Source organism: Strix uralensis, chromosome 4 (assembly GCF_047716275.1).
Source record: "Strix uralensis isolate ZFMK-TIS-50842 chromosome 4, bStrUra1, whole genome shotgun sequence".
In the NCBI taxonomy this organism is placed as follows: Eukaryota; Metazoa; Chordata; class Aves; order Strigiformes; family Strigidae; genus Strix; species Strix uralensis.
The window spans coordinates 10061637-10074278 of NC_133975.1; the positions used below are offsets into that span (position 1 = coordinate 10061637).

General features: G+C 41.3%; 1 protein-coding gene across 3 annotated transcripts in view; it reads right to left on the reverse strand.

Annotated features, from left to right (window-relative positions):
* Positions 1 to 12642, reverse strand: part of MXD4 (MAX dimerization protein 4) — a 42465-nt gene that overhangs the window by 8515 nt on the left and 21308 nt on the right. For all 3 annotated transcript variants that reach the window (XM_074865604.1, XM_074865606.1, XM_074865605.1), the window contains exon 4: positions 1218 to 1332. In XM_074865604.1, coding sequence (XP_074721705.1) covers positions 1218 to 1332 — 115 coding nt within the window. The remainder of the gene's footprint in view (positions 1 to 1217; positions 1333 to 12642) is intronic.

Consider the following 12642-nt stretch of genomic DNA (forward strand, 5'->3'; position numbering starts at 1 on the left):
AACTACATGGCTAATCTCTCACACTTGCCACTTGTAAAAACAGTTTTTCAATTTGTATGCATAAGCCCATGATAGGGGGGCAGCCCAAGACAAAAACCACATGCAGTGCCTTTCATGCATGTTAGCCTGAATTATAAACAAGAGGCCAAAATCTCAAATGGTAAAAACAGGGGTTGCCCAGCTGGAGTAAATGTGCTTATAAGAGCCGAGGAAGTAGCTCAGTAAACTTGTTCACAAGAATGGTTTAGCTTAAAGTAATCTTTAATTCTTCATATGACATACACACATTTCTGCAACAGCAGAGAATCTTAATGCTGTGTAACAGCAGCTGTTGTCCAAAATACTCCAAGATTACTGGCAGTGGTCAACCTCTCCTGACACTATTGTTGACCTGTTTCCCTATAACACTGAAAAAATGCCAGATGAGTAATTATAGTCCTGGACACAGCAGCAGAAACGTGTTCTTTAACTTTCACATTTGATTACCTGTTTGTATTTTTACTGCATATAACCCGGTTCCCCTGAAACTAAGAAAGTGAAAATGGGAGTGAAGGTCATTGAAGAGAGGAGGCCTGAGGAATAATCCCCTTTGAATTACCTGTGCAAATGTACAGACTGCAGTGCTCCTGTATCACGGGTGAGATTTTGGGTTGGCTTTTGGTTTAAACTTGTTACACCCATGAAACGTGCAAGGGGAGCGGCAACTAACAGGAGACTGCATTTCATTTTTGGTTTATTTTAAATGATTGTCAAATACTACAGGATCTGGTCATCAAAATGCATGAGAGGATAAAGCTTACTAGTAGCTACAATCCCTTTGACTCCGTTAGTTTTTTCAATCATGAATGGATCTGGTTTTTTACATTGAAATCAATGCAGTACAATGCTACTTTGCTCAGTCCTTAAAAAATAAATATATTAATCAAAGAACAGCTTTGATACATATATATATATATTTTTAAATACAATGTAGACCATTAGTAACTAAGCAGAAGTCACAAAATCACCATTTTATGTATCTGACACTGCAGGGTAAATTGCAAAACACAAAACCTTGATATTGTGACTGAAATCCTTGCAACTAATAAAGGCCAGTATATCCAGAAGATCAGACATATGGATATGGATTTTGTGTGAAAATTAGCTTCCTCTCTATGGATACACATTCTGGAAGATTCTGCTTTAAAAGAAATAAAAATATGGATTAATGTTTTTACCTTGATATGCATCTTAGCTCTTTTCAACAGACTTAGAGTGGTGTGTCTGGTGCTGTCCGGCCCAAGAGGCACAAGCTGTTTTAGCTGTTCCAAATATAGCCGGAGTTTAGCCCGCCTGAAATTATTAAAAATGAAGAGCGTTGTAGTAAAGTTGCACCCGAACAGCATATCCTATATGCAAACACCATCTGTTTGCAGGATCTCTGTGCAGAACTTGATTCAACGGTGGCTTCCTTTCCCCTCCCTTTGGCAAAGTTTCAGACTGAAAGGTCACTTGAAATGCAGTAATGCTGCTTGGCACATTCGGAGACTAGTTTCATACCTATATTTCAAAGCAGTTTGCTCAGACTGCTTAGTCCCATCTTAACGAAGGAGGAATACATTCAGAGATCGGAGACATCCAGACAAGGCTGCGCACTGAATCTATGGCTGGATAAGGAATTAAAACTGGGACCTCACTCCAACCCAGTGATTTTTGCAGGCAGAGACAGAGCTGTGGGAGGGAGCAGAGAGGCTTCAGACCCGACTCCCCTCTCCCCCATTAGCCCTGCCTGATGCAATAGGACACACTCCTGCTACACAAGGCGAGGGCATCCATGCAGCTCTGCACAGCTTGGAGCTTCTTCCAGCCATGGTTTATCAATATATTGTACCAGGGAGGTCCTGATGCCCCTTCTCCTCCCACCTACTGACCCACAGTCCCAGAGAAGAAGACATTTCTCCTCTTAGTATACAGCCAGGACAACCTTTATTACACAAGAGAAAATACTTCCAGCCATATCGGGTCCTGCTTTCTCTGTTACTCCTTTGCAAGTATCGCTACTACTGCTCTCAACAATCTCTCCTATACTAGTAACATTAAATCTATCAGTAAAAAGAGGATAAATGAAGTGGTATTTCTACAGATACTTGGCTTCCAAACTTTGTCTGTCTTTGAGAAAGAAGCTAGCAATACAATAGTCCACAAAACAGTTGCTTCAACTATCCAAAACAAGGCAGTAGCAAACCAAAGAACAGTGTGGGAGTGTGCTTCTACAGTTAAATCCAGAAGAAAATCTCTCCTGGTTTTAATGCACAATTCTTGAACAGGAATCTATACAGTTTTGCAATAAGATAGAAGTGGATGCAGAAGCGCTTACATGAGCAACATCTCTAATACTTTCCTTTCTGCCAGCCTATTGCAGATTGAAGAAAGCAATGACCTGGAGCATGCCAACATCCCCCACAAAGCAGTAATAATAAGTGAAGCGGATCACAAGTGTGAGATGAATAATCATCTTTTTCAAATCTGCTCGATGCTGCATGAAGGAAACAAACTTTGCAGGAAATTTAATGCTTCTGGTCAAAAATGAACTTTCTTTTGAACAATCTGTTCAGAGCCAGAATTCAGCATCAGTGTCTGAAATGCAGCTGCAGAGGATTTAATATGCAGCAAATGACAAATTACACACGTGTAATGGGAATGATTAGTGTAATGCGAAAACAACCTGAGAATTAATGGGGAAAAAACCCAGAGCAAAATAAAATCTAATTAAAATACAGTACATTAATGACTATACACTCACACATTTAGTTCTGGCTGCATATAAATCAGCAATGTATTAGGTAGGAAATCAAAGAGCATTTCTATAAAATTGTTAATTCTTTCTTCAAGCCACTTAGGGAGAGGAATATTGGTGAAAATGTGATTCTCAAGAGAAAACTGATGATAGATTTTTTTGTTTAGGCCCGGGGTTTGTTTTTAAACACAAGGCTCTAAATTTAACCACCTAAATGCTTTTATTTAAATAACAGCTACAAAGACTGGGGTAAGTATTCACAAAAATAGTCCCATCATATTGCAAAGCACCCCTGTGGCTGCTAACTTAAACTGGGACATTGATCTCTAAAATAGTGAAATAACCAGAATTAGAGACTACTGTTATTTATACAGAAAATCCTCATCAGGTAAATTTTTATTTCTGTGTCTGTATCCTCTAACAACTACCTGGCTGGTTTTGTGTTTTAAATAAAAGAAACTTGCTTCAGGGACTAAATTCAAATAATCTTTTTGGTTTCTAAATGGCCTCTAAACACACACGCAACCATCTGCGTCACTCGGCACAACTTGGATGCAACTGTATTTAGACAGCTGACGAGAAAGTGAGGCCTGAAGATAAAGGAGGATGTGGCAAGGAAGAGGACAAGAATAGTATCCAAGTAGTAAATAGAGAGTTAAATACATTGAAATGGAGCAATCAATATACTTAGAGTAATTAAATGTCTGATAAGGAATATACAGAACTGTTGATCTGAGATCTATTTAATATTAATCCTGGAAAACGTTAATGAAACCAGACTACATACTCATCTGCCTCTGTTACTATTTGAAGAAAGTCTGCTTACCACAGGGAGAAAGTAAGGATTTAGTGCACTTCCTTACCATCAACTGGGGAGTTAACAGAAACATTACCAAGATCCAGCAGGCACAGCTGTGTGTCTTTTTAAAGCACAAATTCTTTTATGTTACCTGCCAACCAGGTAAAGCAGGACTTTACAGAAGTGCCATGAAGAACACGAGACCGAAGCTAAGAATATTTTAACTGACAAATGAGAAGAATTAAAAAGAGCTAAATATTTAAAAAAAAAAGCTTTAAGGCATTCTCATCACTAACAACTGATAGCACTAAATGTAATAAACATACTTGCTAAAAGACCTGCTCTAACTTTAGCTGTTTTTTTAAAAGGGATTTTTTTCTTTCATTTAATTACTCAGCACCTACAAATCCATTAAAGATTTTAAAGAATGAGCTTTATGCAGACCTTTACATAAAAGCAGGCATGTTTATGTGGTTAATTCATATATTATAACACAACAGCATAATCGATGGCACAGATTGTGAATGTAAAAAAAAGAAAACCAGCCCGCCACAATTCCTGAGGTACTAGAGTAAATAACACCACGTTTTTCATCTTGCACATCTTAGAAAAAACTGTAAGAATGTAAGAAAACATTTCAGGCACGTTATGTTAACAGATCACACCAGCAGGAACAAGGGACTCAAACTTCACAGCAGATAAGTTGTGGTGTACAGACTCTGCCAGCACTAATTTCTCTATTTTTCTGCAGAGACCTGACAGCTTTCGCTTTTCCTCAGCTGACTGCGAGGGAAAGGCACTCACAGAGGTAATCACAACCGGAGCTGCTTTGTGTTCTGCAGCTCACGCCTTAAAATCCACCTAAAAAATAAGCAAAAAAAAAAAAAAAAAAAAAAAAAAAAGCAGCCTGGTCTCAGAGCAATGGGGTAATGATCTCTGTGCATGAAATGTGGTTGAAGTTGGCTAATTATGCTCTGCTCCAGCTTCGAAACTCAACTGTTACACCTTCACCCACACAAAGCATGGTGTCAGGCCAGGACACCGGTGCCTACAGAAGCGGACACTTTTCTCACCTCATGTGGATGCACAGAAATATCCCCCTCATCACTGGTACTGAATTTATCAGGGAAGGTAAGGATCTAAAAAGAAGCCATCCAAAATCTGAATCCTCAAGCCTGCAGCTCTCCATTTTGGGTGCAGCTCCACGCTTGGGGAGAGGTGCATGGCTGACCTGCCTCTGATTTACCACATTTGCCTTTGTGCCAGATGATAAAGGGGTTTCAGATGTTCAAGACATCAGTGTTTATCCCTAAGCAAGCTCACAGCACAGTTCTGTAAATCTGCACTATAGCTCTTCTAATGCTTAATAAAAATGCATTACTAAGCCCACAGACTTAGTCAGCATTCCACAGCAGTGGCCATGTCTAGGAGCAGTCAGGTGGTTCATCACATTCACATAAAGGAGAAAGCAACTTGTTGACAACTAACGCAATGGCTACCAGCTGGAATTACCCTGAACTGGTTTTGAATCCATATAAGCCATGATGGACAGTACTGGCAGGTATTTCAAAACCGATAGCAAAATGAACCCTGGAGCCCCACAACTTGGAGGGACAAAGCAGCGAAACAGTGTTGTTAATTCCTGCATAGTACAAGGACATCCATCAGAAGTTCATTTGAAGACCACTCACTGACTCTAGTCCTCAGAGACTTCAGCCTGCTCCTGTGCTCAGCTATGAAAAGGCAGGAGCAATGCTGGCCAGAGGAGCTATAGTTCACCACTTCTCAAAAAAAGACTGCCATGCAAAAGTAAATTAGGATCTTTGATCCTAACAAATTTCAAAATTGTGTTAAATGAGTCTATTACATATTGGTCAATAAGCTTCCCCATATGTATGAAATCCCAGACAGAAATCCATTTCAGTGAATCAAAAAATGGAATACTGAGATGCAGAGGAAGAAAAAAAAAAAGAAACAAATAAGCCTATTGTTCACACTGGATAATCTTCATTCCAATGAAACGGCAACAATTCCAAGAAATTCCTACAACTACTTGATGGGTGGTTGCAACGGGAACAGAATACTCCTCAGTAACCAGATAACAAGAGGCAATGGCTTTGGAGATTCAGGATGGACATTAGGAAACAAAATTTTTACTAGGCCAGTGGTGCACAACCAGAACAGGTTGCCCAGAAAGGCTGTAGAAGTGCAGTCCTTGGAAGTTTTTCCAAGATTTACCCAGACAAAGCCATAGACATTCAGAGGGCCCTCCAATCAACATTTCTATGAACGTATAAATCAAAGATTGCTTATAAAGCTGTAGCATTTGACTCGCAAGATTGCTCCCACTCATGTAACAGCAAAACACCCCCAACTGTGTGACTTAAACCTGTGCCAGTCCAATTGATACAGTGCTGGTAGGTTTGTGGAGTGACCTGATTCACCTGCAGTCTTTCCACAGGGGCTTTCCAGGGCTTTTTTAGATCCAGCACAGCAGATAGAAATGGCCTGCAGCTAGTCAGACAGCAGTAGTTGTTCGGGCAGTAGTTGCACAGGTTTTTTTGACAACAGCAAAGGTGTGTTTCCTAAACCATTCAAGTATAAATCTAGAGACTTTATTTGGAAGCCACTGATCTGCACAAGGCCAGCTGGAAAGGCAAAGTGCACATCCAAAACCAGCTGCTTAGTCCTCAGCATGGCCTGCCTCAGCCAGACCTCAGTGAAATTAAATGGCCATGGACACTCATGATACAGGGCGACAGTGTCGTGTTCATGTGAAACATGTGCTTGTCGATCCCACCACCCTGGTTGGGCAACCCATGCAGACAAAGCTGCCGACAGCCTCCTGTGCAGGTAGTATGTGGTAGGCATTTTCTCAAAGGTGCACCTGAAGAGATAAACAACAGTTCTGCTGTTGACATCGTGCTGTTACTTCCAGAGATCACCTGCAGAGAGCGTCAAAAGGGCCATGTTCATCTGTTTCTCAACAATCATGGTCAAGAGCATAAAACTCACTAGAGAGAAGTCAAATTCATGACAAGTGTTCACCTTGCACATCCTCAAGGTCTCACTCCACAGCCTCCCCAAATTAGAACAATGGCTCTCCCACATGTACCCATTCTCTGTGGAACCAAAGCTGGCCATAGAAGGGAAGGAGCAACTCTTATCAGCAAAGTTTGTCATCCTGTGGGAAGTCCCAGAACAGCTCTGTCTGGTCCACACCCACTCCCTCCTACTAGCAGACTGCCCAGTCAAGACATGAAGCTGTCTTGGCCATACTGGGAGGCATCTTAGAGCTGCAGCATCTCCAGCTGATGGGTAGTAAGGATCTGGAAGGCTAGGAAATGGACAAAAAGCCACTAAATGTCCATATTCCCATACTGCATGCTCTGAATTTCCCTTCATGCTGGCTCCAGCAGAAGTTGGCTGGGTTAGACAGGGTGTTGTTGCTTCAACACTCACAGCCCAACGTACCTCACACCACAGTGCATCACCAAAGCACATGTAGACACAAAACAATACTTGCCTCACAAGAAGGCCCTAACCGTGCTTTCTGCAAGATGCTTTAATGCTAAAAATGCCTGCGTGGCTGAACATGTGTTTGTATTTCAGATGTCCCAAATTTAGTCTACTAAACTAGCTCTGTGTACAGGAGGTTGACATACTCCCGAATCAACTGCTAAATATACTTGCTTGGTGATGTTCTGAAAAGAAAAGGACACTATAGATCAAACACTCAAATAACATTGAAAATGCAATCATTACAAGCTGCACTAGTGAGAAAAACAGATATATTTGAAATAGATGCAAAAATTAAAAATTCGTCATTTTTGTACATTAACCATTTCAGTCCAAAAAACAGACAGCTTCAGACCCTATCACAGGGCAAATTCAGAACAAATTTAATATAAACAAACCCCCAACTTCAAAGAACATAAACCTATTTGAAATGAATCTAGAAGACATATTATTATGAATGGACAGTTACTGAAGTATTTCAGATTCCTTCTCTCATGTTTCACATTTTTACCCACATTCAAACCTATCCTGGTCCTGGTGCTGTGCACTGAAGATAATACACAAAGATTTAAAAATATAGAGCAGTTACTAGATTTTTCATTGTTGCATAATGACTATGGAATCTGGCTTAATAACATACATAGGATAAAGTCAGAGAAGAATCTCTGCACCAAAAACTCACTTCTGGAGTCAAATATATTGTGAACCAAAGTAGTCTGGACCGAGTCACAACCCTGGGTCAGAGACCCCTGTGGTGAACTAATGGTTGTGTTTTATCCCTAAAGAAGGGTGATTTTATCTCCCTATCAGGCTTGAAATTCAGCATAAAATACAGAAGTGAGCTAACTGCAATTGTAAGACACTCGTTTTTTTACAGGAAGACTCTTCACAGTTTTATTTATGAAATGCAAACACCTGCATACAGGGAGCACTCAAGTTTTAGATAGAATCAGCGAACACAGAAGCTCAGGACCCTTTGTGACATGCACTGGTCAGGATGAACACAGACAGCATCATTATTCAGAAACTTATCATTATTTCAAGGCTTTTAAGAAAGGCAGACCAGCAGTAAAAAATTCCCCATTGTGACTTCAGGATTCACTTGCCACCAAGGTAAATGAGATAGGAACTCTGCCTGCCTTCTGATTCCAACCCCTTCATACTAGAGCTTGACACAGTAAGTCAAGATCTCTTAAGGGTTTCAGCTCTTTTTACTTTGTGCACAGTCACACTCTTGAGTGATGACAGAATTTTGTTGCAAATGGCTTTAATGGTACTGAAAATTAAATGTGTTCATATTATTTCGTATATTCCTGGATATCATGGCTATACATATAATGTAGGTAAGCATATAATTATACTCCCCACTCTGCTTAGAAGTTGGTACTCAAGCATACTTGCCTCACTCCTCCGTAAGCTAACACTTTTCTTAAAGTAAGTGTCAGGAATGATATATTTACAGCTCTACAATACTTTTTATAAAGTATACCAAAGATGATTCTGTACTAATTAAAGCATATTTGTTTATAAAGGCATTTAAAGATATTATATATAAACTTCCATTTTAAGAAATCATAGAAATTCGATCATATACAAATGGTTCTAAAGAAACCTATTTATTAATGGTCGACACAGAATTTAGCATATCTTCAGCAAAATATTAGATACAATGGAAGATAACAACCCTCCACTGAAGTACAAAATCCTGTCTCTTCTGTATTTATTTCAGTCAGAAACACTTTCAAGACTTTCTACTCTACAAAGGATACCTCAAATACATTTTTTTCCCCAAAAGAAGCTCTAGCTCATACTTGAGCTGCATAATCCATTTCAACCACACAACAAATTTGTTTTAGTGAAAAGGAAAGAAAACCTCTTAGTATTAAAGCACTGTACCATAGCAAGGCACCCAGTGTGCCGATTGCTACGAGATGTGTGAAATGCTTGCTCACAGCTGAGTGCCTCAGAGTCAAACCCAGAAAATTCAGTAGCACCCTTACAGCAAACCTCTCGGCTTTTTATTATCCAAGAAAAGATAATCCAAACAACAGCGTTCTGCAACAGATGCCATTTTTTTCCATATTAAGAACAAAATCCTGAAGATTGTGCTGCAGGTGAAGATTCATCCAAGGTTTGTTCCACGTGCCATTTTTTTGTCCATGTCTAACACCTCACAGAGGCCTCTGCAACTAAATTCAGCAGCAAAGCCTGGGAAGGCACTGTGGCAACTAACAGGCAGAAAAAGCCGTGAGTGCCTAATTGCAGTGATTGTTAGTGAATTAAATGCAACAGCCCTACAATCAGTGCAACCGTCTGCTTTCTTTACTTTATTATTAACTAAATAGTTTCATCCTCTATATGCATTTTCAGTGTGCTGAATATCTTTGTGCATTTGTTTCACTAAACTGAAACCAACCAGATAGCTTTAGCAGTCAGGTAGCTGGTGGTCTTGGGGTACCTCTGAAGTATCCAAACACAAGACATCAACTGCCTACGAAGGCAATGGCTCCAAGTTTATCTTACCATCACTAGCTTCCAAAGAGTCAGTGCTGCTATGAACTTGTATCATCTCCACATTTTCATGTGAATACTGCTCAGAAATGTCTGGTACTGTTCCTAACGCTAAGGAAGACAGAGAAAACCCCTGCTGCCTGTTATACAGCTTACCATTTCAATGTTTTGTGCATTTTATCACTCTGAAAAATATTTAAGTTCTCTATTTCACTGTATATAAATGCACACTGCAGCATTCACAGTGCATTTTATTTACTTTCACTTAGTGTCACTTCAGCCCACTTGCTGAGCCAAGACTCTGCACTTTAACTTTGCCTTTTTACCTTCCAAAAGTTGCAGCTTGTTCATGTTTTGGAGCATATGCGTGAAGCCAGAATTTATTCCTACATCTTTCAGCAAACATAAGTTAAGGGAAGTATCTGCAGTGCCACAAATGTATGCATTTTTGGCCAGCTAAGCCTCTTGGCAGCAGTGTGCAGAAAGCTATCTGGGATGCAAGCTGGGGACAGGTGAATACTGGCTGGTCTGCGAGAGGGAAGCTGCTGACTCCCAAGAGAGGTGATGCCTGGCAGATCTTGCTGCTCATGTTGTCCTCTTCCCCTCTCCCTCCTTTCTCCATCCCTCCAGTAGCTCCCTGCTGAGTGCAATGACAGCTGCCTGTCCTAAATTACGAGCACTGGGCTACACCATTTCTTCATCTCTCAAAATGCCTACAAGCCAACTTTGATGCTCCTTGCACTTTGGTTCCCACCGGAGGGTAAGCTGTGGTGGTCCATGTACTGCCATAAGCCAGGGCAGCAGCTAAGATGGACAAACAGCAGCAACTCCTGAGGCTCGATTTGGGCTGGAATGACCCTGTGAAGTAACCTGGACAACACCAGCGTGAGAGATCTGACTGGAGCCTCAGCAGCTGGTGGCTGGCCAGACTGTCCACGTGCTGTCCCTTCAGAAGTGTATCTGACAGCAGAAGCAGACAGACTGATGAAGGTCCCAGAGTCACATCTGACTTTGGCCAGCAGAAGAAATAAAAGCCCTGTGGCACAGTTAGTGCCCGTTGCCATATTGTTCCTGGACCTTCTCCCGCTCAGTTCTCCTCCTGCCGCAGAGAGTGAGCACGAGCTGTCAGAGAAGTGTGCAGGGTGTGACACAGGCATCCCCCCCTGCCTGTGCCACCCCTCCACACACTCATCCACAGGCCTGAACTGCATGTCGACCAACCCAGCAAAGCCACAAAACCGAAATACAGTCATTGGTTTCCAACCAGTCGTTTTCCTTCAGGGGCTCATGGCAGGCACTCTGAAGAGCACTTGGGCAAAGCAATGCACAAGCAGAACCCTGTCAGCAAGAACTCTGGGGCAGGTGGGACACCAGCAGCTCTGACTGGTATCTGTTTTAACTGCTGGGGAACCGTGGCCTCAGGCTCTGCAGTATTAAGAGCTGCAGGACTGACATCTAACCACCCTCATCTTCTCTCCTTGTTTTTTTCCAGGCTCCTCCCTGCAGCCAGGCTTGTCCCCACAGCTTTCCCCAGGCTTCAGCCATCCCACTATCTTAAGCTGCTCTTATTTGAAGAGCAGCCATGAAAGGTTTAACAGCCCTTCATTGTCTCAGGTTTCGGCGATAAGCAACAGCAACATGCAGAAATTTGAGATGTGCTTCATGGGAAATGTCAATAGGAATTTACAAGCTATACAGGGATTCCCAAAAGCATCACAAGCAAACGTAATGGCAGCTGGATACCACTTGTCTTTCCTGGAGGGTGACCATCTCAAATTTACATGTACAGGATTCTCAACCCTTTGACCAGAAGCAGTAAAATCTCTGACCTTGCAAGAATCTCAGGCAACAGAAATCAAACATTATGAAAACAGCTGAAATCCCCTGCCGTATGTTTTTGCCCTTGTCTGGATTTCTTTTCCTCTGCAAAAAAAGGGAGTTTCTAACTAATATTTTAGTATTTCAGCCTTCAGGTTGTGCTCATCTATGGAGAACAGTTTTCTATATTTTAAACCTTCAAAGTCAATGTCGGACAAATACGAACAATTCTTACACCTATAGAAAAGGAATTTGTTTCAGGTGTCTTCTATTTTCAGCCCTGTTATCTACTGATTGTCTTTCAATATTCACCTCTCAAATGCTTTTAAGCAATAACAAGAGAGGTATCACCTAGTACCATGAGCTCAGCATCACGCAGTACCTACCTAATACAGGCAGATGAACAGCAGTGCCTTGTGGGGAAATAACACGAGTAATGGAAATACCATTGCACATACTTGAAAAGAGAGTCCACAAAAAAATGATCAGCCATGCTTTTAATAAACTTATTTAATACTTCATTCATCCATCCTTCCACCCATTTGTTTCGCACATTAAAATGCACACATTGCAACTTAGTAGTCCTCCTAAATTAGACCTCTCAAACCCATCTGTCTTACTGGCACTCAAGTTTCTTAGATTACACTGCAGGGAGACTTAAGATTTTAAGTTTGTCTGTTACCTCAGAATAGTGTCAGACCCAATTAGATAAGGGAAGTACCATTGCAGGATCCTGCCATTCCAGTATCAAGCAGTTTTAATTCCCACTTGAAGTTACACGGATGTACACACATACTTACACACGCTCGCCACTGAAAACCCAAGAGTGGATTATGACTCGCCACCATTTACATGACTGCGGTAACACTTTGGTCCTCGCCAGCAGCGGAACACCGCAAAGCAAATTTGCACAGCAAATCCAAACCCACGACATCGGTCTGCAATTCTGCAACAACAGGTGTGTTTTCATTCGGCACCTTTCACGGTACTCTTCTAAGTAATTTGATGAGGACTGTAGAGTGTAGGTCAAAGAGAACTGCATTTATTTAAACAAGGAAAAACTGCATAAGAACAACAGGTTTGCACTAGGTTTACACACAGAGGGGAGCAGGATGATAACTGTAATTTTCTACAAATTAACCATTCACCAAAAGGTGGTTGAAGAGGATGCAGTCAGTCTCCCCCACAAGTGGCTCCGGGGAGCGTATATGTCCCTCTT